General features: G+C 48.5%; 1 protein-coding gene across 3 annotated transcripts; it reads left to right on the top strand.

The window, feature by feature from the left end:
• Znfx1 (zinc finger, NFX1-type containing 1) lies at window positions 1-27,702 on the top strand. 3 transcript variants are annotated; one of them, NM_001389271.1, is made up of 14 exons: window positions 1-132; window positions 2,903-2,997; window positions 6,028-7,815; window positions 10,234-10,365; window positions 11,999-12,147; window positions 13,109-13,258; window positions 13,847-13,961; window positions 16,944-17,191; window positions 19,002-19,141; window positions 19,489-19,643; window positions 19,974-20,119; window positions 22,645-22,755; window positions 22,974-23,069; window positions 24,359-27,702. In NM_001389271.1, the coding sequence occupies exons 2-14, from the start codon at window positions 2,937-2,939 to the stop codon at window positions 26,789-26,791; spliced, it is 5,724 nt and encodes a 1,907-aa protein (NP_001376200.1). In that variant the 5' UTR covers window positions 1-132; window positions 2,903-2,936; the 3' UTR covers window positions 26,792-27,702. The 3 variants fall into 3 exon arrangements, with proteins under 3 accessions (NP_001376200.1, XP_006235705.1, XP_006235704.1); XM_006235643.5 differs by having other exon boundaries at window positions 34-216; window positions 24,359-27,536; XM_006235642.5 differs by lacking the exon at window positions 1-132 and adding an exon at window positions 1,467-2,722 and having other exon boundaries at window positions 24,359-27,536.

Raw genomic sequence — 27,702 nt, 5'->3', positions numbered from 1 at the left:
CCGCCCACCCGGCTACTCGCCCCGCCCAGGGGCTGCGGGGACTGGAAACCGAAAGTTCGCGGTGCCGGGCGGGGCCGCGACCTGCCAGGGCCAGAGCTGAGCTCTAGCCCTGCCGAGGACGCACCCGAGCCGGTGAGTGGCCTCCGCCCTATCTCGCACCTGCTTCTGCGGCGCTGCGACCGCCGGCGCCCCGCTCTGTCTCGGGCCGGGTGTCAGGTTAGCCTTGGAGTCCCTGTCTGTTCCACTCAGCGCCCCCACCACCCCTGGAGTCCCTGTCCCCTTCCCTCAGTTCTCCTGTAGTCTCCAGAGTCCCTGTCCCCTTCCCTTAGTTCTCCTATAGCCCCGGAGTCCCTGTCCCCTTCCCTCAATTCTATAGCCCCCGGAGCCCCTGTTCCCTTTCCTCAGTTCCCCTATAGCCCCGGAGTATCTGGAGATCTCCCGTCACCCCAGGATCTTTTTCTTACCACCCCCAGAGTCCTGTCCTCCCACCTCTACCCTCAGCCCCCAATCGTTCCCTGAGTAAAGTCTACGTGGTTAGCAGCCCCATTCCCCAGTCCCTGTTTACTCTCCTCAGCATCCCCTTCACCCCTAAATCCCTGTTCCTTCCCATCATCCTCACCATCACTCCCCAGAGTTCCTGTCTCTTCTCCTTAGCATCCCCCATCACCTCCAGAGTCGGTGTCTCCTCCCCCAGCACCCAGCACCTCCTGAGCCTCTAGTACTGCCATTACCCTGCTTTGCCTCTCTTCAGTTCACCTGTCACCACCCTGATCACCTCCCTCCCCCAGGAGCCCTTCATCTCAGCACCCAGTCACTCCTGGGAGCGCCTCTAGCATCCCCTGGGCTCATCATAGATGATAGTTCTCCACGTGTACCCACAACACCTGTCCTGCCTCTGATCCCAGCCGCCGGAGCCCCACTCTCTTCATTTCTCAACCCTATCTCTATCCCCACTTCTCCCACAGCCACCCTGGGCTCCTATCCCTAAGCTCTGCCGACCTCTAAGTTCCCCCCAGATCTTTCCAGCTTTCTGTTAACCTTACAGTGTTTCTCTGAGGGATGCGAGGTGTGGAGACTTCTTTCAGAACTTGAAACTTACTCTGCAACCCAGCTGCCACCTCTTGCTCCATCCTCTTTCTTCTTACCCTGTAATTAGAGTTCTTTACTTGTTATCCATGCAACAGCTTAACCCTTGCTAATCTGCTGCTCTCTTGCCTTGGTTCCCTCAAAACCCTAAGCAAAAAGCTCCCACTCCCCTGCCTGCTCCCCCCTCTTTCCTTGTCTTTTCTAGCACTATTTTCTTCCATTTCCTTTTACACTTTTCACTGCTGGCATTCTATTTTAGTATTTTCCAAAATGAGGGAGAAGGGATTTTCTCAGGGGGAAAAAAAAAATTAAAACAAACACTAGCCATTGAGCCTGCATCATGAGAACAGGGTTTGGTAAGATGAGGAGAAAAGACACCACAAAAATATTCCCAGTGGGAAGAGAAGGGACTCTTTTTTTTTTTTTTCTGATAAGAATAAAAGCCACCTCTCATACAATGCCAAATCTATTCACGGTTTCCAACTATGAATATTTTAAAACTGTGAGGACAGTCAATCCTATTGCTGAGAACTGAGTCACCACCACCCCACCCCCCTGCATCCACAGGATGAGTTCTATTGAGAAGTTCCCTGAAGGGGCTTCCTCTTCACCCAGCATCAGAAATCGTCAAGACAGAAGAAAGGCAACAAGAATGCTAAGAGCTCACTTATTCTCTAGTGGGAGGGAGCAGGAACCTGTCAACTGCCATGTCATGAAAATGCCCAGTAAGGCCCTGAGCCCTTGTGTGTGTGCTTATTGAAGCGGGGTCTCATAGAGTCCATGTTGGCCTCAGGCTCAGTGGAGGCTGTCTTCGAGTTTCTGATCTTCCTGCTTCTACTTTCCCAAGTGCTTTTTTTTTTTTTTAAAGATTTATTTATTTATTATATGTAAGTACACTGTAGCTGTCTTCGGATACACCAGAAGAGGGCATCGGATCTCTTTACAGATGGTTGTGAGCCACCATGTGGTTGGTGGGAATTGAACTCAGGACCTCTGGAAGAGTAGTCGGGTGTTCTTAACTGCTGAGCCATCTCTCCAGCCCCAGTGCTCTTTTTTTAAAAGAATATTTATTTACTTTATGTATATGAGTACACTGTAGCTGTCTTCACACACACCAGAAGAGGGCATCAGATCCCATTACAGATGGTTGTGAGTCACCATGTGGTTGGTGGGAATTGAACTCAGGACCTCTGGAAGAGCAGCCAGTGCTCTTAACCACTGAGCCATCTCTCCAGCCCCCTCCCCCCCCCCAAGTACTCTTTACTACCCGATCCATCTGCCTCCACCTCCCAGTTGCTGAGTGAGATTCGGGGCATGCACCCTGCAGCTGGCTGGTGTGGTTTTGGATTGGCACACTTGTATTCCTTTTTTTTTTTTTTTTGGAGCTGGGGACCGAACCCACAGCCTTGCGCTTGCTAGGCAAGCGCTCTACCACTGAGCCAAATCCCCAACCCCCACACTTGTATTCCTTTTGCCCCAGCAATCATTTTGTAAGAAAGGAAACGAAACCTACGCAGAGGATTAAATATCCTGGCTGAAGGCAAACCAAACAGTATTTTGGGAGTTGATGACACACTCGTCTGCCCCCAAGCAAGTGAAGGAGGCCAGGATTGGGTCCCTTGGAATCGCCTAAATTGTGAGCTCAAGTTTAGAGTTTTCGTCATGACTGGGAATCTGCAAGGTTGAGTGCTTGTGCCCCGTGATTAGAATCTGCATGTTACCCTTTGTTAATAAATCATTAACATAAAGGCAGAAGGGCTGGCTTCATGGTGTTTGGGTATTAGCTGTACTTGACTCTCAGACTGTGCGGTTACAGGTAACGAATGCGGCAGAACTCCTGAGACTCAGACATGGAAGACAGAAGACCTCATCTGGAGGCCACACCCAGGAATCCCCCTACCAACCACAGAGGTAAGCAGGGTTTCTACCCAGTGAGGAGAGGCCCACCTGAGATGACCTGTGTCTCAATTAATAAGGAATTCTTTTCATGGTGGTGGTGGTGGTGGTGGTGGTGGCGGCGGTGGCGGCGGCGGCTGTAGCACACACCTCTAATCCCAGCACTTGGGAGGCAGAGGCAGGCAGACCTAAGTTTGAGGCTAGCCTGGTCTCCCTAGGAGAGCTGCAAATGGTACTGTGGTGGAATAATAGGCCTGTCACTCCAGCAGAGAGAAGAGAGTTGAGAAATTGAGGCCAGCTGAACAGTGAGATTAAGGTCCCATAGCAAAACCGCGTCTTAGAAACCAGGGCTTAGAAACCGTGTGGCTCAGCGGCAGGGCACTAGCCTTGTGCAAGGCTCTTGTTTGGTTCCTGCCACAAGTGGTGGGGTAGGAGAAACAAACTGACTGGTGGTTTGCAGCAGGGCTGTCCAATACAAGCTGCTTCTAATCTCCAGTAGCATCATTAGGAAATTCAAAAGACATCCAGTAACATTAGTGTTTAATGGTGTGTGTGTGTGTGTGTACAGAGGACTTCTCATAAGAGTTGGGTTTTTCTTTCCATCATGTGGTCTTGAGGACAGAACTCAGGATTTTCAGGGTTGGGAAGCAAGTGCCCTCATCACTAAGACATCTCACTGACCTTGAAATTTTTTTTAATTCATTGACAACTTAGTAAAATGTAATGCTCTAATTTCTTAAGTTAATAAAATCCAAGACGTTAACATTTTATGAAAATTAATGCACGTGCATAGTCGTATGTGGTCAAAACATTCGTATATATAAAACAACAACAACAATAATAATAATAGTAATAATTTTTTTTAAAATTAGAGGCCAAATTGGGTTACAGGATTAGAGCCTGTTTCCAATTTAAAAAAAAAAAAAAAAGGACTAGTAGGTGGCACACTTCTTTAATCCCAGCAGCAGAAAGGTAGAGGTAAACAAATTTCTGTGTTTTAAGTCAGTGTAGTGTAGTGAATTGCAGGCCAACCAGGATTACACAGTGAGACCCTGTATCAAACAAACAAAATAACCAAAAAGCCATTTAAGTGGTATTTTCATTGACAAGGTTTCTCTGTGAGTCATCCTTGCTGTCCTGGAATTCACTCTGTGGCCTTGAACTCAGAGAGATCTGCTTGCTTCTGCCCCTGCCTCTTAAGTGTCACCACTGCCTGGCGAGGCCAGGCATCTGAAATCTTAAGTATTACATATATTTGTAGCTTTCCTAACTTCTACTGTCAGGTTGTGAGCAACCTGTGTTTTGCAAATCACACCACTCTGCTGAGGTCAGTTCTAGAGTCTTTGTAGAGGAGAGGAAAGGGTCTGAGGGAGCCTGCACAGGGTGCTGCTCCCCTGTGAGTGTGGGGGTTGGGGGAGCTGGGAAATGACTGGTTTCGATTTTCAGTTTCCTGAATGAAAGTTCAGTTCGAGTTTCAGGTTTCAGTTTTCATTTTCCGATAAGGAAACTGGAGTTCATGCTGCCTTCTCTTCCACAGTCTGCGGATTAGCCACAAAAATAAAAAACGTCTTGGAAGGGGGAGGCACTGCCTTCCTCTTTCCCATTCACACTTCATTTCCTGTTGCAGGGTAAAAGTCAGGTAGTGTTTCCTTCGTGTTTTATTCCACTTGGCCTTGTAGCCTGAGAGTTTCGTAGCAGAGGAGACGCATAATCACAAGATAGACCCAAGAATAGCTCCAAGCACTCTAAAATTTTTATGTGGGTTAAAATAAATTTCCTCTGATTAAGTCTACATGAAACATTGAGACATACATTGGCAGTGTTTACCTGACATTTTATAAACATTTTATCTATAACAGCCAAACACTTAGAAGCCAAGAAACTGCTCCACAGTGAGGAAGTGATCAAGCCTCACTGCTGACTCTTGTGTTCTGACTTTTTGTGCTGGCCAGAAACTAGAACCGTCTGAAAGTTAGGCACCAGCAAGAAATAAAATAACATTCTCCAACACGTACCAGGTGCTCATCAGGTGCACATTCAGTTTTTCTTTTGAATCTTTCAGGAACAGTCTCTTCATGATCTATACGGCAATAATAATCATTTTTCCTTGTAGTAAAATGCAGGGCCTCATGCGTTCAAGACAAGTATACCGCCACTGCCTAGGTCCTATAGCCTGCTCACGATTCATTCTCATTCTCTCTCTCTCTCTCTCTCTCTCTCTCTCTCTCTCTCTCTCTCTCTCTCTCTCTCTCTGCCTAGGTCCCACAGCGCCGCCCCCGCCCCCCCCCCCAGGTCCCACAGTCATCTCTCTCTCTCTCTCTCTCTCTCTCTCTCTCTCTCTCTCACACACACACACACACACACACACACACACACACACACACACACACACACACTCACACACTAGCTCTTGCCATGAAACTCAAGCTAGCTTCTAAGAAGGGATGCTATCCAAGTTGGCCTTGAATGATCTGCTTCAGTCTCTGAGGATAACAGATAGGAACCACCACACCTGACTGACTCTGTCGTTCTATATTTTATTTATTATATAATTTGATAAGAAACTTTAAAAAATTAATAATCTGAGTGTGGTACACACCTTTAATCCCAGCACTGGGGAGGCAGAGGCAGGTGGTTCTCTGTGAGTTCAAGGCCAGCCTGGTCTACAGAGTGAGTTCCAGGACAGCCAGGTCTACACAGTCAGACTGTTCTGAAAAAATAAAACTCAGGAATTTTTAACTCTCTGTGTTAAGGGCACGTGTGTGCATGTGCTTGCAGAAGCCAGAAGCATTGATCCCCATGGAGCTGAAGTCAGAGTAGTTTTGTACTGTCTAGTGTGGGTGCTGGGAACTAATCTCCGGAAGAACAGTGTGTCTTCTTAACTGCTAAGCTATCACCCTCTCAACCCTTGGCAAGAAACTTTAATCTCTAAGCAAAGTCCGAGCTGCTTGTTTGTTGTGGAAGATGAAAGTGTGTTCATTGTTGTCTCATCGGACATCATTACTCCTTGACTCTGTGCTCACCCAATATTCCCATTGTGTTTAGGTCCTATAGATGGAGAAGTACCACCAAGAGCTAGAAATCAAGCCAATAACCCAGCAGCCACCAACCATGCTGGAAGGCATCCTAGGGCCAGCAACCATGCTGCTCCTTTCCGACAGAGGGAGGAGAGATTTAGGGCTATGGGCAGGAACCCACATCAGGGAAGAAGAAACCATGAAGGGCATACCAGTGATGAAGCTAGAGACCAGAGACAAAGCCAGAATGATACCAGGAGGAGAAATGACGACCAGGAGGGTAGGAACCACAGACCACCATGGTCCAGTGACAGTTTCCAGCAGTGGCACACCCCACTCCAGAAGCCAGCAGAGCAGCCACAGCACACAAAAAGACTGGGCTACAAGTTCCTGGAGAGCCTCCTGCAGAAAGAGCCCTCTGAGGTGGCCATCACGCTTGCCACAAGCCTAGGGCTCAAGGAGCTGCTTTCTCATTCTTACATGAAGCCCAGCTTCCTTCAGCTGATCTGCCAAGTTCTCCGGAAGGCTTGCAGCTCCAGGATAGACCGTCAGAGCATCCTGCATGTGCTGGGTATCCTGAACAACTCAAAGTTCCTCAGAGTCTGCCTGCCAGCTTATGTGGTGGGAATGATCACTGAGCCTGTCCCTGACATTCGGAACCAGTACCCAGAACACATAAGCAATATCATCTCCCTCCTCCAGGACCTTGTCAGTGTCTTCCCTGCCAGTTCTGTGCAGGAAACCTCCATGCTCATCTCTCTACTGCCAACCTCTCTTAATGCTTTGAGAGCCTCTGGGGTTGACATAGAAGAGGAGACGGAGAAGAATTTGGAAAAGGTGCAGGCCATCATTAAACACCTGCAGGAAAAGAGGCGGGAGGGCACTCTGAGAGTGGACACCTACACGCTAGTGCAGGCGGAGGTAGAAGGCGAGGTTGAGAGCTACCGGGCCATGCCCATCTACCCCACCTACAATGAGGTGCACTTGGATGAAAGGCCCTTCCTTCGCCCCAACATCATTTCCGGGAAATACGAGAGCACCGCTGTCTACCTCGACACTCACTTCCGCCTCCTGCGAGAGGATTTTGTTAGGCCCCTTCGGGAAGGCATTTTGAAGCTTCTACAGAGCTTCGAGGACCAGTGTCTGAGGAAGAGGAAGTTCGATGACATCCGAATCTACTTTGATGCCAGGATTATCACCCCCATGTGCTCAGCATCAGGCATCGTGTACAAAGTGCAGTTTGACACAAAGCCCCTGAAGTTTGTTCGCTGGCAGAATTCCAAGCGACTACTGTATGGGTCATTAGTGTGCATGTCCAAGGACAACTTTGAGACGTTTCTTTTTGCCACCGTTTCAAACCGAGAGCATGAAGATCTCTGCCAAGGAATTGTCCAGCTGTGCTTCAACGAGCAGAGCCAGCAGCTGCTTGCAGATGTCCAACCCTCTGACTCTTTCCTCATGGTAGAGACAACAGCCTACTTTGAGGCTTACCGGCATGTCCTGGAAGGACTACAAGAGGTCCAGGAGGAAGATGTCCCCTTCCAGAGGAACATTGTGGAGTGTGACTCCTATGTGAGGGAACCAAGGTACTTGCTAATGGGTGGCAAATACGATTTCACCCCCCTAATTGAGAATCCCTCAGCCATTAGGAAGTCTCTGAGAGGGGCCGAGGTCTTGAGACGTTCTAAGATTAATGTCTTAGACTTTAGCCAGTGGCCAGTCAAAGAAGCCCTGAATCTGGATGACTCCCAGATGAAAGCCTTACAATTCGCCCTCACAAGGGAGCTGGCTATCATCCAAGGACCTCCGGGAACAGGTAAGAGAATATCTCCGAGACAGCGACGTCACACAGGGAGATTTTGCTCCAGGTGTCTGGCGTGCCTCGTTTAGAAATATTTCCCTGAAATGCAATGACTCTCGCTTGTGGCCTAGCCACTTACAGTAATTCCCAGTGGGGACCATAGGCAAGATGCTGATGGATCAGAATCTCAAGTTCACAAGAGGACTGCTGGGGTAAGAGAGGTGCATCTTCTCTTCCAAAGGTTTGTTGGCTTTGTGCTCTCTTAAACTAAGTACCATCAAGTATATAATTATAGTAGACATACCAAGCACCATTTGCCTTGCTTTACATGTGCCTGGTCACTGTGTCGTGACAATAGCCCTGCTTGGTAAGGAAAATCTTCTTGCAGATGGAAAAGCTAAGTCAAAGAAAGGGTAAACTTCCTCTCACTTAAGAGCTGTGAGATGCTTTGAAGCTCACACAGTGAGCAGACCTGGGACTTGAGCATGGGCAGCCTGGATGGAGCTGGAGCGGCCTGGCTCCTCTCTCTGCTGCTCACAGGACCCCCACAGGCACTCTGACCCTACTCTGGAGCAGTAGCTGTGGTTCCTTGGGCTCCGTCTGACGGTGTTTATCCCTGCGCTGTGGGTACCTTTGTATTTCAAGACATAGCCGAGCTTGTCTGTGCTTTGAGTTTCCGCATATGCAAGCAGCTCTGCAGAGACTGCTAAAGTCACTCCCCAAAGCAGTGCCCAGTCAGGCAAGGAGGCAGAAGCAGGTCTGCAGAGTCTTGGTAAGTGAGGGCAATTCATGATTTTTGTTTTTAAAATTAGGCCAGGCCTGATGGCTCACACTTTTAGTCCTAGTACTCAAGAGGCAGAGACCAGTGGATCTCTCTGAGTTTGATCTCTGTGAAACTTGTCTGCAGAGTGAGTCCCCTGACAGCCAAGCTACGCAGGGAGATCTTTAAAAAGCAAAATGTTTTGCTGGCATGGGAAGTGGAAACAAGAAGATGGGGATTTTTTTTTTCTGTTGTTGTTCAAGACCAGCCTGCAACTACATCTCTACCTCGACCCCCCACCTCCACCCCCCACCCCAAAACCCACAGACATGGAGCAGAATAGAAAATCTCTTTCTGATAAGAAGGGCTGCTGTGATGGAGGCAAGAGCAGAGTCGAGGAGGACAGGGGGCCAGTCCTGGGGTCTGGGTGAAGCAGACTTTTCAGGCCAAGCCACCTGATACTGGATTTTGTTCATCTGAGATGTGAAGTTTTCTGGCTCACTAACTTTAGTGTTGTCTTTTTAAGAAATAAGAACTCGGGGCCAGAGAGACGGCTCAGCGGTTAGAGCACTGACTGCTCTTCCAGAGGTCCTGAATTCAATTCCCAGCAACCACATGATGGTTCACAACCATCTGTAATGGGATCTGATGCCCTCTTCTGGTGTGTCTGAAGACAGCTACAGTGTACTCATATCCATAAAATAAAGAAATAAGTCTTAAAAAAAAAGAAAAGAAAAGAAATAGCTCACATTTTTAAAAGTCACTGCTTCCCTCCTGCTACCCCCCAGTCCCTTCCTTTTTTTTTTTTTAAGATTTATTTATTTATCATATATAAGTACACTGTCACTGTCTTCAGACACACCAGTAGAGGACATGGTTGTGAGCCACCTGAGGTTGCTGGGATTTGAACTCAGGACCTCCGGAAGAGGTGGAAGTCAGTGCTCTTAACCGCTGAGCCATCTCTCCAGCCCCCACAAATAGACTTTTAAAAATATATACCAATATATACCTATTCTACTCCAGCTGCTTGGGAGACTGAGACAGGAGGAGTTGAGGCCTATCCTGGGCAGCACCCACACTCTCTCCACAGGAATTAGTAGTCGCTCTGACCCATTTATTACCCCTCTTACAAAGTGTGGGCTCTGATGCCAGCATCCTGCAATGACAGGGAGGCAGAGTCTTGGTCCACTAAGGCAGACAATAGGTAGTAGCCACAGTCCCCATCTCGTAAGCGATGTATCCAGCACAGACAGGAGTCAGCAGCTTTTGTAAGGAGGATGTGGAAAGGAGAAAGCGTGATCTGGAGATTATAAAAGCCTCTTTGTCTTCTAAAGTATTCTCAAGGAAGAAGGATGAATACTTCTGTTTTATAAGACAGGCTCACTATGTAGTCCAGGCTAGCTTCAATTCACAGCAATCCTCCTGTCTCTGCCTTCCAAGCACTGAGATTACAGGTTATGTGCTACCACATCTGGCTAATGAGAATGTTTTTAAGCAGATAGTGGACTGGTATTTGAAATCCGGTGTCTGTGTTTTCTCTCTGTAGGAAAACTTCAGATAAATATGTTTATTAAGACTTGAACTACACACTTGTTTACCATTTAAGTTAGGGAGTGAGATGTTAAACTGACACAAGCGTACATTCTGTAACTTGTCTTTTCCCTATTTTCTAGGCAAGACTTATGTGGGTCTAAAAATTGTTCAGGCCCTTCTGACCAATAAGTCTGTTTGGCAAATCAGTGCCCAGAAGTTCCCCATCTTGGTCGTATGTTATACTAATCATGCTTTGGACCAGTTTCTAGAAGGTAATGAATGTCTTTTGACAAAATCATTTTCTACTGGGGTTGGAGACTAGCTCAGTGGTGGAGTACTTCCTCAGTGACACAAGGCCCTGGGCTCCAACCTCAGGTGCGTGCGCGCACACAAACATCTGCAACCTCTGTAGCTTTCTCATCTGTGTGCACAGCCCTCACCCCGACAGCAGGGCTGGCTGATCTGCTCTCCTCTGCATCTGTGTTTCTGCTTCCCAGTCCCTGGGCCCTGTCTCCTTCATATGTAATAAATAAACAAATCTTTTTAAAAATCCCATTACAGATGGTTGTGAGCCACCATGTGGTTGCTGGGAATTGAACTCATAACCTCTGGAAGAGCAGTCAGTGCTCTTAACCGCTGAGCCATCTCTCCAGCCCTTCATTTTCTTTTCTTTTTCTTTTCCTTTTTGTATTTTTTAAAGACAAATTTAGAGATTAATTTATTTTGTGTTTTATACATGACATATTAAATATTTAATATATGAAATATTAACTGAAACTTGGCTGTTTGCCTGCATGTATGTGTGTACCACATGCATGCATAGTGCTGTCAGAGACAGGAAGAGGGTGTCCGACCCCCTGGAACTGAAGTTATGTACGGTCGTGTGGTGCTGGAAGTCAAACCCAGGTCCTCTGGAGGAGCAGCCAGTGACCATAACTGTTGAGCTGTCTCTGCAGCCCCATGGTTGGCTGATTTTGGTCTGTGCTGGGCCGTGAACTATAAACATTAAGGGCTGGAAACGTTCTTACTGACTTTTCACAACATATTGATCACATACACAAAATACTCATTAGGGGCTGAAGAGGTAACTGAGTGGCTGAGAGTGCCTGGTGCTCTTCCACAGGACCTGAGTTCAGTTCCCAGCACCCATGTTGAACACATTTTCAATCTGCCTGTAACACCAACTCCAGGGGATCAGACCCCCTCTTCTGTCCCCATGGACTCCTGTTGACACAGTCATATACATAGAAAGATAAAATATGTTTAATACAGTTTGGCCCAGTGAGTAAATAAGTTTGCTCTCCTTTAATTGAAATGTTCTCTGCATTTCTCTGCGTAAGCCCCTGCGTAACCCCCTGTGGACCCCACGCAGGGGCCAGCTCAGGTCCTGTCCGTGCATTTACTGCAGTAGCAGGTCCTTCAATATTAGAGCTATGGCTGCTGGAGTAAGTGGTTTAAAGAGCCAGAGTGTGAGACAGGAGAGCAAGTCAGAAGCTGTCTCCAGCTTAGAAGCAGCCATTACACGTGTGGAGCGGGTCACATGTGCTCACTGCTTGCCGCTCTGTGCTGCAGAAATGGACTCTTTGCTTATCCAGACCGTAACCACACAAGGACGACAGTCCTGCATCCAGCTTGTACACAGAGTGAGCGGCCAGCTCAGTGCCTTACTGGCTCGCTCATGCCGTGCAACACTAATTGTTAAAGCCAGAGTCCTCTATCCGTTTGTCCAGGTCCACAGCCCTGCTCTTAAGCACTGCACTCCATGCACAGCAGCCCACATTGTCCTTGTAGCTTACACAAGTGGACTGAATATCCCAGAAGCACAAGTTTGCCCCCTAAGACACCAGGTGAGATAAGGTCCTACACACACAATGCTCACTTCAGATATCGCACGCTACTTTACAGGCATCTACGGGTGTCAGAAGACCAGCATTGTGCGAGTGGGTGGAAGGAGCAACAGTGAGATCCTGAAGCAGTTCACCCTGAGGGAGCTGAGGAACAAGCGGGAATTCCGCCGCACCCTGCCCATGCACCTGCGAAGGGCCTATATGAATGTGAGTCATAGTCCTGGATTAGCTGGATTAGGGTGAGGGACCACGGAGCATAGTGACTGCTTCCCGGCAGGCTCCATAGCCCTCTGAAGGACCCAGCGTCCTTCTGGCATTTCATCCTGCCCATCATTTGGTGCCCAAGACAAAGGGTGAGAAAGCTCCTCTCCTGCCCCTACTAGGACCTTCAGTCTGCTTCCTCCATATACCTAGAACACTTAGCCTACTCTCTGGGAAGCATCTTGGTTTTTCCAGTTTTCTCTGTGTACCCTCTGTTGTCCTAGTATTCACTTTGTAAACCAGGCTAACCTCTAATCAGAGATCTGCCTACCTCTGCTCCTGAGTGCTGGGACTAAAGGTGTGCGTCTTCAGGCCTCAGCTAGGAAGTGTCTGTCTGAGCAGGGTGCCCAATACAATCACAACGAGGTACAGTGACACAGACCTTTATTCTCAGCTATTAGGGAAACTGAGGCAGGAGAGATTGGTTAAACTAGAACTTTGGGACCAGCCTGGACAATGTAGCAAGAACCTGTGTCTTTTTTTTTTTTTTTTTGGTTCTTTTTTTCGGAGCTGGGGACCTAACCCAGGGCCTTGCGCTTCCTAGGTAAGCGCTCTACCACAGAGCTAAATCCCCAGCCCCAAGAACCTGTGTCTTAAACACATGGAGAAAACAATCTCTCTGACCTTATCATCAAAGAGAAAAGAGACTGTGAGGCTTGAAGTCTGACCAGAGAGCCTGGGCCTGCTCTCCCCTGTCTTCTGCTCACCCTGCTTACTGAATGGCTAGGCTGTTGAGCATTAGTCCTTGGGCCCCAGGACCACAATGTACTTGAGAAACAGGTTTGTTGGCTGGTCTGTTTACTTATTCCTCCTCCTTGATTTTCCTTTCTCCACTTTATTTTCTCTCAGGGCAGAGGCTGACTTTAGGAGAGAATGTTTCTTCATTGCGTCTTTCTGTTCTTGGCAGATTGTGACAGAGATGAAGGAGTCAGAGCAAAAGCTTCAGGTGGGGGCCCAGACCCTGGAATGCACCATGCATGGTGTCCTTCGGGAGCAGCACCTGGAGAAGTACATCGCTCCCCAGCACTGGGAAAGCCTCATGAATGGACCCGTGCAGGTAGGGCTGCCCGAGGATGCTCAGCCCATGGTGGCAGCTCTGGCAGAAGCCACAGTCCAGAGCCTTACTTGTTTGCAGACCTGTGCTATTGTGGGGACCAGTTTCCTCCTGTGATAAGCAGCTGAGAGCCCTGGTCAGGAATGAGGCTCTGTGGTCCACCAGCCGGGTTTGAACCAGCAGCCTCTGAACTGTAAGATTTAAGGTTTAGGTTCTCTATGCTTGGGTTAGAACCCAGGGCTTCATACAAACTAAGCAAGAACATACTCTTGAGATTTACCCTCGAGAAAGAATTTTATGTCGTCCTTTTTTCTTTCTTTTTTTAAAGACTTATGTATTCACTGTGTATCTAGTGTTCTACCTATATGAATTCATGCACACCAGAAGAGGGCATCAGATCCCCTTACAGATGGTTGTGAGCCACCGTGTGGTAGCTGGGAATTGAACTCAGGACCTATGGAAGACCAGTCAATGCTCTTAGCCTCTGAGCCCTCTCTCCAGCCCAGGAAAGACTTTAAAATCCTTTGAAGAGACACTGTCTTCATTCTGGTTGTCCCAGAATTCTCATGCCTGACAATTCTTCCTTTGCAGGATGCTGACTGGCTCTGTGTGCAGCCCTCAAAACATTCCATGATAGTCGAATGGCTGGGGCTTGGTGTGGGTTCCTTCACTCAGAGTGCGTCTCCAGCAGGGCCTGAGAACACAGGTGAGAGGGTCATGTGACCCAGGGCACCGTCAGCTGGAGTATGGTGAAAGCCAGAACAACCTCACTCAAAATGCAGTGTCCACACTTGACAGACTGCATCAGTCAGCAGAAGACTTAACAGGAGAGCAAGGCCCAGACTGATGAGTAAAATTAGACAGTACACACATGGGAAGTGCTTGTTAGAAACTAAAGCATTACAGCTGACTGCTTGCCTAGCATGTACAAAGCTGTAGGTAGGTTCCATCCTTAGCACCCTGAAACCAGGCATGGAGGCACATGCCTATAAGTCCAGGATTCAGGAGGTACAGGCAGGAGGATCAGAAGTTCAAGGTCATCCTTACCTACATAATAACTTCAAGCCAGGGATAGTGACACACATCTTTAATTCCAGTACTAGGTAGACACAGGCAGAAGGATTTCTGTGTGTTCAAAGCCATCCTGGTCTACATAGTAAGTTCCAGGACAGCCAGGGCTGTTGAGAGACCCTGTCTCAAAAGAAAAAAAAAAAAAAAGAGAGAAAATAAAAGAATAAGAAAACAGCCCGGGCTGGAGAGATTGCTCAGAGGTTAAGAGCACTGACTGCTCTTCCAGAGATCCTGAGTTCAATTCCCAGCAACCACATGATGTCTCACAACCATCTCTAATGGGACCCCATGCACTCTTCTGGTGTGTCTGAAGACAGCTACAGTGTACTCATATAAATAAAGTCAAGTAAATCTTTAAAAAAAAAGAAAAGAGGGCTGGAGAGATGGCTCAGCGGTTAAGAGCACCCGACTGCTCTTCCAGAGGTCATGAGTTCAACTCCCAGCAACCACATGGTGGCTCACAACCATCTGTAAAGAGATCCGATGCCCTCTTCTGGTGTATCTGAAGACAGCTACAGTGTACTCATATATAATAAATAAATAAATCTTAAAAAAAAAAGAAAAGAAATCTCCCCTGCCAACCTCTTCAATATAGCCTCAGGCAGATTTAAAAAAAAAAAAAAAAAAAGAAAAGAAAACAGCCCAACTCTATTATAACTGCAAAGCTAGCTTGGGCAGTGTGAGAACTTGTCTTAAAACACACACACACAGGGGTTGGGGATTTAGCTCAGTGGTAGAGCCCTTGCCTAGCAAACGCAAGGCCCTGGGTTCGGTCCCCAGCTCCGGAAAAAAAAAAGAAAAAGAAAAAAGAAAACACACACACACACACACACACAAACATACACATGCATACATATACACTGATAATAATAAAGATAAATTAAAAACAAAAACAAACAAAAACACTGGAGAAGCCAGGCAGTGGTGGTGCACGCCTTTAATCCCAGCACTCGGGAGGAAGAGGCAGGAAAATCTTCAAAGTTCAGAGTTCAAAGCCAACCTGGTCTTCAGAGTGAGTTCCAGGACAACCAGGGATATGCAGAGTAACCCTGTCTCAAGAAAAAATAAAACAATAAAAGAAAGAAAAAGAAACCAGAGAATTTAATATATGGTTGTGCACAGTTATAATCCTAGCCCTCAGAAATCAAAGGCTAGCCCAGGCCACACACAACAAAAACAAAACAAAACACAACAAAACCCTCTCGAGGGCGTGGGGGGACAACAGAGATGACTCAGCAGTTAAGATCATGGGTTACTCTCGTAGAGGGTTCAGTTCCCAGCACCCACGTAGCAGCTCACAACTGTCTAGCCCAGGGAATCCTGCACCAACGTCAGGCATACTTGTGGTGCACAGACATATATGCAAGCAAGACACATTAAAAAATAAAAAATAGGGCTGGAGAGATGGCTCAGCAGTTAACAGCACTGACTGCTCTTCCAGGCGTCCTGAGTTTAACCACATGGTGGCTCACAGTGGGCCCCTATGCCCACTATCTTCTAGTGTGTCTGAAGACAGCTACAATACACTCATATACATTAAATGAATAAACATTTAAAATAAATTTCACGGGGGGCTGGAGAGATGGCTCAGTGGTTAAGAGCACTGACTGCTCTTCCAAAGGTCCTGAGTTCAAATCCCAGCAACCACATGGTGGCTCGCAACCATCTGTAATGAGATCTGATGCCCTCTTCTGGTGTGTCTGAAGACAGCTACGGTGTACTGATATATAATAAATGAATAAATCTTTAAAAAAATAATAAAATAAATTTCACACTTAAATTTTATTTACCCTCATTTTTCTAATTGATATAGTTAAAACTTTCTTTAAAAGGCACCTTTGGATAGCTGGGTGGTAGCGCACACCTTTAATCCCAGCATTCTTGAGAGGCAGAGGTAGGCAGACCTCTGTGAGTTCAAGGGCCAGCCTGGTCTATAGAGCAAGTTCTAGGATAGTCAAGACTATGCAGAATAATTCTCTTAAAATAGAAAACAAAAAACATTTTTTTGGCTGGATCTGGCAGTGCACACCTTTAAATTCCAGCATCAGGAAGCAGAGTCAGGCAGATCTCTGACAGGTTGAGACTAGGCTGGTCTACATACTAAGTTTTGGATTATGCGGTGACACTCTGTGTCCACAATCCCTCCCCCCAAAAAGAGCCACCTTTTATATGATTTTTTTTTTTCAGAGCTGGGGACCGAACCCAGGGCCTTGCGCTTCCTAGGTAAGCGCTCTACCACTGAGCTAAATCCCCAGCCCCTTATATGATTTTTTAAATTTATTTATTTAATGTATATGAGTACACTGTCGCTGTCTTCAGACACACCAGAAGAGGGCATCAGATCCCATTACAGATGGTCGTGAGCCACCATGTGGTTGCTGGGAATTGAACTCAGGACCTCTGGAAGAGCAGTTGGTACTCTTAACCGCTGAGCCATCTCTCCAGCCCTTATATGATTTTTAAAACTTGATAAAAGGTAACAAATGCACGTACAGAAAGCATTAAGTCCCTGTCCCTGTATTCGTCCCACTTCCATCCCAGGACTGCTTAGTGGCACGAGCTTGTCCTGTGTGTGAGCTCTTACAGGTGTCCCTTTCCTTCCTGCTTCTTCTCTTAGCCCAGGCAGAAGGGGAGGAGGAGGAAGAAGGGGAAGAGGAGGGTTCCCTAATTGAGATTGAGGAGGAAGCGGACCTGATCCAAGCTGATCGAGTGATTGAAGAGGAAGAGGTGGTGAGACCCCGGAGAAGAAAGAAGGAAGAGAACGGGGCAGACCAGGAGTTGGCTAAAATGCTTTTGGCCATGAGACTGGACCAGGATGTGCCTGGGACTACGGCTGGACCGGAACAGGCTGCAGAAGAGTGGGAGGTAAACCAGTTTCCTTCCCTAAGAAGGGAAGCCCCAGTAGAATAGAGGAGAGGACTTAGTCTTACCAGGCAGACTTGGATTGGGCTGGTAGAAGCAGGCTCTGGAGGGTTTGGCCATTGCTGTTACTACTGCTACATCACTCCCTCCTCACAGCCAGCTGCTGTAGCATCATGCATGTAACCTGAGGGTAGAAAAGCCATGGTTGGTCGGAGCGTCCAGGCAGGAGCGAGCACCTTAGATGAGAGGCAGGGGCCAGGGTACCACATCACAGTGCAGTGCTTTGCTGTCTCACGTAGCTCATCAGCCTTGTGTCTGTGTGCAGCCGGTGCAGATAGAGGACAGGGAGTAAACAGGTCACAAACTTCATCCTCCAGTCACCCTGGAATCAAGCCTGTCTTAGAGCCAGGGTAGTGTGACTTAGTCTCCTGTAAACTTTCCCATGCTTTTGGTCAAGCATTTACTATGTGTTACTATATCAATCGGAGACTTGCTAGCCAAAAACCAATTTGTATCCCTTACTGAGAATGAAGGTCTCTTAAGGACAACCTGACTGCAGGAATGTTTCACCTTAGACTTTGCGCCTTACTGGTTCAGGTCAATGGTATTGTATGGGGCAAAGGAATGAACCCAGTTCTCAAAACTGTGTATTGAGCTTCTCTGTTGTGTCACTTGGTGTTGGGGTGTGAGTCTGAGTTGAACCTCTTCCAGGACCTCTGGAATGAGACTCATGGAGATGGTGATCGATGCAATAGTAAGAGGAATTTAATTACAACATGTCGGGGTCCTCCCACTTCAAGGGGAGATGGCCCCGAGCAGACTCTGACAGGGAGTTATATACCTTGCAAACAATTGGGGCAGAATCCAAACAGTTGGTAACTAGGCAGGGATTATTGATGGGACAAAGTGACCTCCAAGCTGACTTGTGATCAGTGGACCATTCTGGACTTTCCAGGGGGGATGGTTGGGAGTCACAGGTAGCTCTGTTTGACAGTTTGGTTTGTAGTTATGTCATAGGAACTAACTACTCCCTGGAAGGGAGGGGTCTTTGTGCGTGGAGGTTTTCGGTGGTACTTTCCCACTGCCTTAGACTGACTTCAACTCTTACTCTTTCAGGGGCCTTTAATGTGGTGAAATCAGTTTATGCCAGTCCTCATGAAATCTTGTAGCCTCATTCAGTGACAGATCCAGAAGGGATACGATACTATGAGTGAGGACTATTGCAGCAGGTCTTTGGCAGACCCTGTATCAAACACCAGCTCCTAGGCAATGGCCCAGAAAGCATTCAGCAGGAGCCCAGGGTCCTCTATTTTGCTGGTTCACATCCACTTTAGAAGGAAATGGTTGTCAAAGTGAGTCTGGACAGGAGTAGCAGCAAAAGGGAAGGACGGGCATGGTTCAAACACACTGTCAGAAAATGTCATGATGACCTTGTCATTGCTGGCCAGTGGAGGTCCCTCCGAGGGCTCTTCACATTGCCACGCCCACAGCCAGCACCCTAGGTCACACCTCTTGAGAACAGTCAGGACAGGGGTTGGGATTTAGCTCAGTGGTAGAGTGCTTGCCTAGCAAGCGCAAGGCCCTGGGTTCGGTCCTCAGCTCCGAAAGAAAAAAAAAAAAAAAAAAAAGAAAAAAAGAGAACAGTCAGGACAGTCAGATTTGGGATCCAGGCAGTTCTCTAGAACTTTGTGCAAGTTGCCATGATAGAGTAGGGCTGTTTGGAGAGTGAGACAGAGTTCACTGGGGTGGTGATCCCTCTGTTGTGCGATGGGGCCTCTGCTCACTGTCTCTTGCCTGGTATTTATGTCTGCAGACTCAGCGCAGCCAGAAAAAGAAAATGAAGAGGAGAGTGAAGGTTGAACTTCGCAAACTGAACACCATAACCGAGGCTGAGGCCAGTGCAATCCAGGATGTCTGGCAGCTGGACCTGAGCTCTCGATGGCAGCTCTATAGGTATGGGTGTGGGGCCTAAGCCTGGCCAGTCTGTGTCACCTCCCACGGAAGTTCTGTCTAGTTCCTAATTGGGCAGGACCTCGTATGGCTCAAGTGAGGAGGAGGACAACACTGGAGGCTTTTATAGCAGAGTGTGTCCCATGCTCCGTCCTCACTTCTCCCTACATCGTGATGACCCTGCACAGCCTTTATGGGGCATTTTTAACTCTCAGTCCCTGTAATTCTGGACCTCTCATCTCCCTATGTGGCCTGTAAACTCTGTAGAGTTTTATAGCTCACACCAAGAACTGGCTGGCACATCGTTTACTCAGAGAAAGGTTTCCTTTCCCTGGTTCTCCATTCTCCAGACTGTGGCTGCAGATGTACCAGTCGGACACTCGCCGGAAGATCCTCAGCTATGAACGCCAGTACCGCACTTGGGCAGAAAGAATGGCTGAGCTGAGACTCCAGGAAGACCTTCATATCCTCAAAGATGCCCAGGTTGTAGGCATGACAACCACAGGTAGGAAGGTGGGTGGGATTTACTTGTTGAAGCCAAGTTTACCCTGGTGCCCTATCCCATCAGATGAAGAAATATGGTGAGAGCTATTGTTGCAAGCAGCGCTTATCTTGGGACATTGTCCTACTTGGTGCAGAGCTTAAAACTCCAACATAACCAATAGACTTGTAGCTCAGGATCACTTGGTGCCCACCTCTCAGTGCCCACCCTCTTATTCAGTGGCTGCTCCAATGAACAGAAGGGCTTAGTTTTCTACCAGCCCAGGGAAGGTACAGAAGAACTGGCCCTTCAGGTCTTGTGCTCAAAGGACCTTCTCATCTTTCCTGATTCGAGGTGCTGCCAAGTACCGCCAGATCCTGCAGCAGGTGGAGCCTCGGATCGTCATTGTGGAAGAGGCTGCCGAGGTTCTTGAGGCCCATACCATTGCCACACTAAGCAAAGCTTGCCAGCATCTTATTCTGATCGGGGACCACCAGCAGGTACATAAGAATTCTTTTTTTCTATGATTGATTGATTTATTTATTATATGTAAGTACACTGTCACTGTCTTCAGACACACCAGAAGAGGGCACCAGATCTCACTACAGATGGTTGTGAGCCACCATGTGGATGCTGGGATTTGAACTCAGGACCTCCGGAAGAGCAGTCAGTGCTCTTAACCGCTGAGCCGTCTCTCTAGCCCAAGAATTCTTTTTTTTTTTCTTCTTCTTCTTTTTCCTTTTTTTCTTTTTTCTTTTTTTCGGAGCTGGGGACCGAACCCAGGGCCTTCCGCTTGCTAGGCAAGCGCTCTACCACTGAGCTAAATCCCCAACCCCTAGCCCAAGAATTCTTAAGAGATGGGGTGTTCTTTGGGGGACAGGACAAACAGAAGCCCTGGCCGCTCTATTTAACAGTCCTCAAGCTTACTGGTGCTTGCTCTCTTCCTTGCAACCGTGTTCTTTTCCTTTGCAACCTCATGACTAGAGATTGCACCCAGGGCCACACATGCTAGGCAGCCATTGCCCTACCCTCCCTGAGCTCTGTTCCCCCAACCATACAGACCAGGTTAGCCACGAATTTATTTTTTTTAAAGATTTATTTATTTATTATCTTTAAGTACACTGTAGCTGTCTTCAGACACACCAGAAGAGGGCATCAGATCCCATTACAGATGGTTGTGAGCCACCATGTGGTTTCTGGGATTTGAACTCAGGTCCTCTGGAAGAGCAGTCAATGCTCTTAACCTCTGAGCCATCTCTCCAGCCCCTGGCCATGAATTTATAATCCTCCTGCCTTAGACTGCTGGGATTATAAAACTGCACCTTGCTTGGTTCAACGTACCTGTAAAGAAAGAAGCCCAAAGCTAACCTACACGGTGTCCTGTTTTTGTATGTATGGGTGTTTTGCCTGCGTCGGTGTCACACACCTGCAGTGCTTGCAAAGGCCAGAAGAGAGCAACAGATCGCCTTAGACTGGGGTTACAGATCCCCTTAGACAGATCCCCTTAGACTGGGGTTACAGATCCCCTTAGACTGCAGTTACAGATCCCCTTAGACTGCAGTTACAGATCCCCTTAGACTGCAGTTACAGATCCCCTTAGACTGCAGTTACAGATCCCCTTAGACTGGGGTTACAGATAGGTTTGAGCTGATACATGAGTATTGGGAATTGAACTTGGGTCCCCTGCAAGAGCAGCCAGTATTCTTTTTTTTTTTTTTTTTTTTTTTGGAGCTGGGGACCGAACCCAGGGCCTTGCGCTTCCTAGGCAAGCACTCTACCACTGAGCTAAATCCCCAACCCCGGCAGCCAGTATTCTTAACCGTGGAGCCCTCCCTCCAGCTCTCACCATGAACAACTGCATAGAAAGTTCCTTATGTCTTTTGTTTTCATTTTTGCTACTGTTTGGTTTGTCCTCTGAAAAGGAGCCAAAGTGAATTAAAAGAAAAACAAACGGGGCTGGGGATTTAGCTCAGTGGTAGAGCGCTTACCTAGGAAGCGCAAGGCCCTGGGTTCGGTCCCCAGCTCCAAAAAAAAGAACCAAAAAAAAAAAAAGAAAAAGAAAAACAAACAAACAAAAACAAAGAAAACAATAAACGACATCTCTTAGTGGTGCACACCTCTAATACCAGCACTTGGGAAGCAGAGGCAGGCAGTCTCTGAGTTTGAAGCTAGCCTGGTCTACAGAGCAAGATTCAAGTTAGCCAGAGCTACACAGAGAAACTGTGCCTTCAAAAACAGAAAGACAAAAAGTAAATTAGCCAGTCACAGTTAGCCAAATTAGCCAAAACTTCAAAATCGCAGTAAGTGAGATCATGCCACTTTATTTTAAGGAAGATTTACTTATTTATTTTACATATATCTTCAGGCACACCAAAGAGAGGACCACAGTGTGGTTGCTGGGAATTGAACTCAGGACCTCTGGAGAGCAGCCAGTGCTCTCTTCAGTCCATACAAGTCACTCTTACAGCCCTCAGGGGCTTCTCACTACTCTTGATGTTAAAAATCAAGATGATAACAATTGAGATGATCGTGTGTAGCCTAGGCTAGCCTTGAACTCGCTTTGTAGCTGAGAGTGGCTTTATACCACTGACCCTTGCCTCCACTTCCCAAGTGTGGGTTTATGGGGGCATGCACAGCCATGTCTAGCCTAGAAGCTGCTACATAAGACCGTCTCAGAATCAGAAGTGGGCTTTGTTCTGTCTCTGCCTCATCTCATTTGCTCAGGGCCTACATTCACTGCTATCCTTCCTGCCCCTTCTCATGGCTTGCATTGCAAATGAATGCATGACCAGCGGCCTCCTCTATCCTGCTGCCAACTCAGCTGTCCCTGTGCAGAGGCCTAGCCAGACTCTCTCCTCTAGAGCTCTCTGTTACGTCATCTTGGGTTCTTCATGATCTTTGGCACTATTAGTCCTGAACCTGTCAGCACCTAGGCTAGTACCACCTCCAACAGGTGCTTGAAACACATGCTGCTGGGCAGTCAGTGTGTGCCTACCAGAGAGTTCTGTCTTCTTTCTCTCCCCAGCTGCGCCCCAGCGCTAATGTGTATGATCTGGCCAAGAACTTCAACCTTGAAGTGTCCCTGTTTGAACGGCTGGTAAAAGTGAACGTCCCCTTCGTCCGTCTGAATTACCAGGTGAGAAACTGGACTTGTGTCGCTACCAACATCTAGGAGAAGGCTTCTGGGTGTCTGCCACTTGCCAGCAATAGAGCTGGCTATTGCTTAAATAGCCAATCAGAAATACTGTCTGAAACCATTACAGTGTTAATTCTGTAGGTTTCCTGCTGGTACCATCGCCTCCAGCAAATGGCCCTTTGTCTGGTACTTGTTCCTAATGATACCTGTCATTTCAGCACCGCATGCGTCCTGAGATCGCCCGCCTTTTGACCCCCCACATTTACCAGGATCTGGAGAACCATCCTTCTGTTCTCAAGTATGAGCAGATTAAGGTCAGTCTGACCTACCTGGTCATCTCTGATGGTGTCAGCAGCCTAGGAGGTTTCCTTCCTTAGGAGAAAAAAAAAGCCTCTGAAAGTAGTAGATGGGCTGGAGAGCTAGCTTAGCGCTGAAGAGTGTCCTGAAGCCAGCGTGGTGGTGCATACCATTAGCCCAGCACTCGGGAGGCAGACACAGGTGGAGCTCTGTGAGCTTGAGGCCAGCCTTGTCTATACAGCGTGTTCCTGGACAGCAAGAGTTCCATAGTAGACAGCTACGTCTCAGAGAAAGTGCATTGCTCTTGCAGAGGCCCCAAGTTCAGCTTCTAGCACCCACACTGGGTCCCCCAACTGCCTTTACTCCAGTTCCATATCCAACACTGATTCTCTCTTGGTCTCTCTGCATTTTCTGGTCCACACTCAGATGAACATAACCACATATGGACACACATACGTACAAATAATAACTAAGAATAAAAATAGAGGGAGCTGGAGAGATGGCTCAGAGGCTAAGAGCACTGGCTGCTCTTTCAGAGGTCTTGAGCTCAATTCCTAGCAGCCACATGGCGGCTCACAACCTGGTGAGCCCCAACCTGGTGCCCCCTTCTGGCATAAAGGCTCTGTATGCAGATGGAGCACTCATATATGTATAATATATATCATATATGTTATATACATTAAAACAGAAGTAGAAGCTGTAAAAAGGAAAATGGGAATAAAGCCAGTCAGGACTACTAAGCCTTAGGAGGAGGAATGGGAATGGGGTGGAGACAGTGGATCTCGACCTGGCTTGAATCTCAGTCTTGGCACTTAGCATCTGTGTGGGTCTGAACAAGTCAGTCAGCAAGAGATCCTGATGCTGTAGTCCGCAGTGGAGAGAGCAATGGCTCCTGCCCTGTCCCTGAGCCGGACTCTGCGCAGGGCTCTGTGTGCACCAGTCAGCACCACAGTGCTGCGGACACCTGCTGCTTCCTCGGCAACCAGCACTGCTGTCCCCTTGGCCATGACAGGTGATCCAGTACTTGGAAAACAAAGACAGGTTAATTATTTTCCAGCTCAGTGCCATGGCCTAAGATAAAGCACTTTGCAGAGGTGAACTGAGACGGCACAGAAAGCGCAAAGGCTCTTCCTGTGGGTCAGTGGTCAGCGTCCAGGAGATGAGAAACAGAAGTGCCAAGGGCTGGGGTGGAGCTCAGAGGTGCAGCGGGTGCACACAGCATGGATGAGGCTCTGGGTTCTGCCCCAGTGCTGACAGGAAGAGGAAAGCACGAGGGGGTCTGATGTGCTGCTGCCTTATTTTTCAGGGGGTCTCCTCCAACCTTTTCTTTGTGGAGCACAACTTTCCTGAACAGGAAATCCAAGAAGGCAAAAGTCACCAGAACCAGCATGAGGCACACTTTGTGGTGGAGCTGTGCCAGTACCTCCTGTGCCAGGAGTACCTGCCCTCCCAGATCACCATCCTCACCACCTACACTGGGCAGCTCTTCTGTTTGCGCAAACTCATGCCTGTCAAGACGTTTGCTGGCATCAAGGTCCATGTAGTGGACAAGTACCAAGGGGAAGAGAATGACGTCATTCTCCTCTCATTAGTGCGGAGCAACCAAGAGGGCAAGGTGGGCTTCCTCCAGATTCCCAACCGCATCTGTGTAGCCTTGTCCCGGGCCAAGAAGGGGATGTACTGCATTGGGAACATGCAGATGCTGGCCAAGGTGCCCTTGTGGAGCAGGATCATCCACACCCTGCGAGAGAACCACCAAATAGGCCCATCCCTCCGCCTCTGCTGCCAAAACCACCCTGAGACCCACACACTTGTATCCAAAGCTTCTGACTTCCAGAAAGTACCAGAAGGAGGCTGCAGCCTGCCCTGTGAGTTCCGCTTGGCCTGTGGGCATGTGTGCACAAGGGCCTGCCACCCATATGACTCCTCCCACAAGGAGTTCCAGTGCATGAAGCCGTGCCAGAAAGTCATCTGCCAGGATGGGCACCGGTGCCCAAATGTTTGCTTCCAAGAGTGTCAGCCTTGTCAGGTGAAAGTGCCCAAAATCATCCTTAAGTGTGGCCACAAACAGATGGTCCCTTGTTCAGTGTCAGAGTCAGATTTTTGTTGCCAGGAGCCTTGCTCCAAGGTACTAAGATGTGGCCACAGATGCAGCCACCTCTGTGGTGAGAATTGTGTGCGGCTATGTCCAGAAAAGGTCACCGTAAAACTTAACTGTGGGCACAGTCAACTGGTGAAGTGTGGCCAGGTGGAAGATCTAAAATACGGGCTGCCAGTCAAGTGTACCACCAAGTGTGACACTACCCTAGACTGTGGCCATGCTTGCCCAGGCTCCTGTCACAGCTGTTTTGAAGGGCGCTTCCATGAGCGCTGTCAACAGGCATGTAAGCGCCTGCTCGTGTGCTCACACAAGTGCCAGGAGCCCTGCATGGGCGAGTGCCCGCCCTGCCAGCGAACATGTCAGAACCGCTGTGTCCACAGCCAGTGCAAGAAGAAGTGTGGGGAGCTGTGCAGCCCCTGTGTGGAGCCCTGCACCTGGCGCTGCCAGCACTACCAATGCACCAAACTCTGCTCAGAGCCCTGTAACCGGCCCCCATGCTACGTGCCTTGTACTAAGCTGCTGGCTTGCGGCCACCCTTGCATTGGTCTGTGTGGGGAGCCATGTCCAAGGAAGTGCCGTGTCTGCCACCTGGATGAGGTCACCCAAATCTTTTTTGGCTTTGAGGATGAGCCTGATGCCCGCTTTGTGCAGCTGGAAGACTGTAGCCACATCTTTGAGGTACAAGCCCTGGATCGCTACATGAACGAGCAGAAGGATGATGAAGTTGCCATCAAGCTGAAAGTCTGCCCCATTTGTCAGGTGCCCATCCGCAAAAACCTGAGGTATGGGACCAGCATCAAGCAGCGGCTGGAAGAGATAGAAACCGTCAAGGAAAAGATCCAGGGCTCTGCAGGAGAGATCGCAGCCAGCCAGGAGCGACTTAAGGCCCTGCTGAAGAGCAAGACCCTCTTCCACCAGCTGCGGCCTGAAGAATTCCTAATACTTCAAGAGAAGCTGACCCAGAAAAACCTTTCAGTGAAGGACCTGTGCCTTGTGGAGAATTCTATCAGCTTCTATGACCACTTGGCCAACCTGGAGGGGTCCCTGGAGAAGGTGCATCAACTAGAACGGCAGAAGGTGAGGACTCGCCTTGAACAGGTCCACGAGTGGCTGGCCAGGAGGCGCCTGGGCTTCAGCAGTCAGGAGTTGAGTGACCTGCAGAGCGAAATCCAGAGGCTGACCTATTTGGTGAACCTTCTGATGCGCTGCAAGATCACAGAGGTGAAAGGCAGCATAGCAGAAGAGGTCTCCAGCATCCGGAATATTCTCGAAAAAACATGTAAGTTTACCCAGGAAGATGAACAACTTGTGCAGAAGAAGATGGATGCTCTGAAAACCACCCTTCCCTGCTCTGGCCTGGGCATCTCAGAGGAGGAACGTGTGCAGATTGTCACTGCCTTGGGTGTTCCTCGTGGCCATTGGTTCAAGTGCCCCAATGGCCACATCTATGTAATTACTGAGTGTGGGGGAGCCATGCAGAGGAGTACCTGTCCTGAGTGCCAGGAGGTGATTGGTGGTGAAAATCATACTCTGGAGAGGAGCAACCACCTTGCCCCTGAGATGGATGGAGCCCAGCACCCTGCCTGGTCTGACACAGCCAACAACCTGATGAACTTTGAGATCCACAGGATGATGTAGAAGATGGCACCCCAAGCCTTTTGCCCTGCCACCTCAGAGCCAGGGTTGGCTCCCCTGTGGAGGAACCAGTTTATTAGTGTCCTTAGTCTTCGCACTTGTTTAAGGATCCACTTTTAGGGCTTGCCCACATGTGATTCTAGATGTACCCTGCGCTAGAGTAAGCACTTTACCCCCAGCACTGAGCAGAGCCCACAATTCTCAGCTCCTCTACTGTAGCAAGTCTGACTCCTGGGAGCAACTGACCTCCACCCGTTGTTAGGGAAATTGGGGCCTGGCATGGTCAGCACTTCTGCGCGTGCCCAGTGGGCACCGCTTCTCATGTCCAGGCCCTGGCCTGCATACTAACTTCCATTGTAGTTAAGTGCAGCCCAGAGAGCTTTAGGAACCACTTTACCTTCAAGGAGCACAAGCACCCAGGCATCCACTCCTCGGGCTCCTGCCCTCCTGGAGATGGAGACCTGTGACAGACACTTCAACTCTCTTCCCAGTTATATAGTCACTGTCCCCAGTGTGGTGGGGCTTCATAGCAGACACAGCTGAGTGACCCCTGCACCCTCCTGAAACTTGCACTCAAATAGCAGGGGTGGGTATGTGTGTCTGTAGGAGAGGTTCTGTGGGGTGCTGTGTGCAGGTTCAGTGTCAGCAGCACCGCCTGTGAGTCTATCCAGGCACCCTCCCTCCCGGCCTCTGCCTGGGCAGGGTTAGCATGCCAGCAGCTTCTGCAGGCCGACTCCAGGCCCACTGCCTGCATCTGCATCTCTTTCCATGTTCTTAGAACAGACGTAGGCATCTCAGGTCCTTTCTAATGTTGTCTAGGAAAGCCCCTTTCTTATGTATGCATTTCCTTTTTTTGTCTTTACTATGCACTTTAACCTATAAAGCCAATTAATAAAAATGATTGAAAAAACCTA

The sequence above is a fragment of the Rattus norvegicus genome, chromosome 3 (genome assembly GCF_036323735.1).
Source record: "Rattus norvegicus strain BN/NHsdMcwi chromosome 3, GRCr8, whole genome shotgun sequence".
Taxonomy (NCBI): domain Eukaryota; kingdom Metazoa; phylum Chordata; class Mammalia; order Rodentia; family Muridae; genus Rattus; species Rattus norvegicus.
Note: the sequence above shows the minus strand (reverse complement) of the source record. Positions and strands in the feature narration are given on the sequence as shown.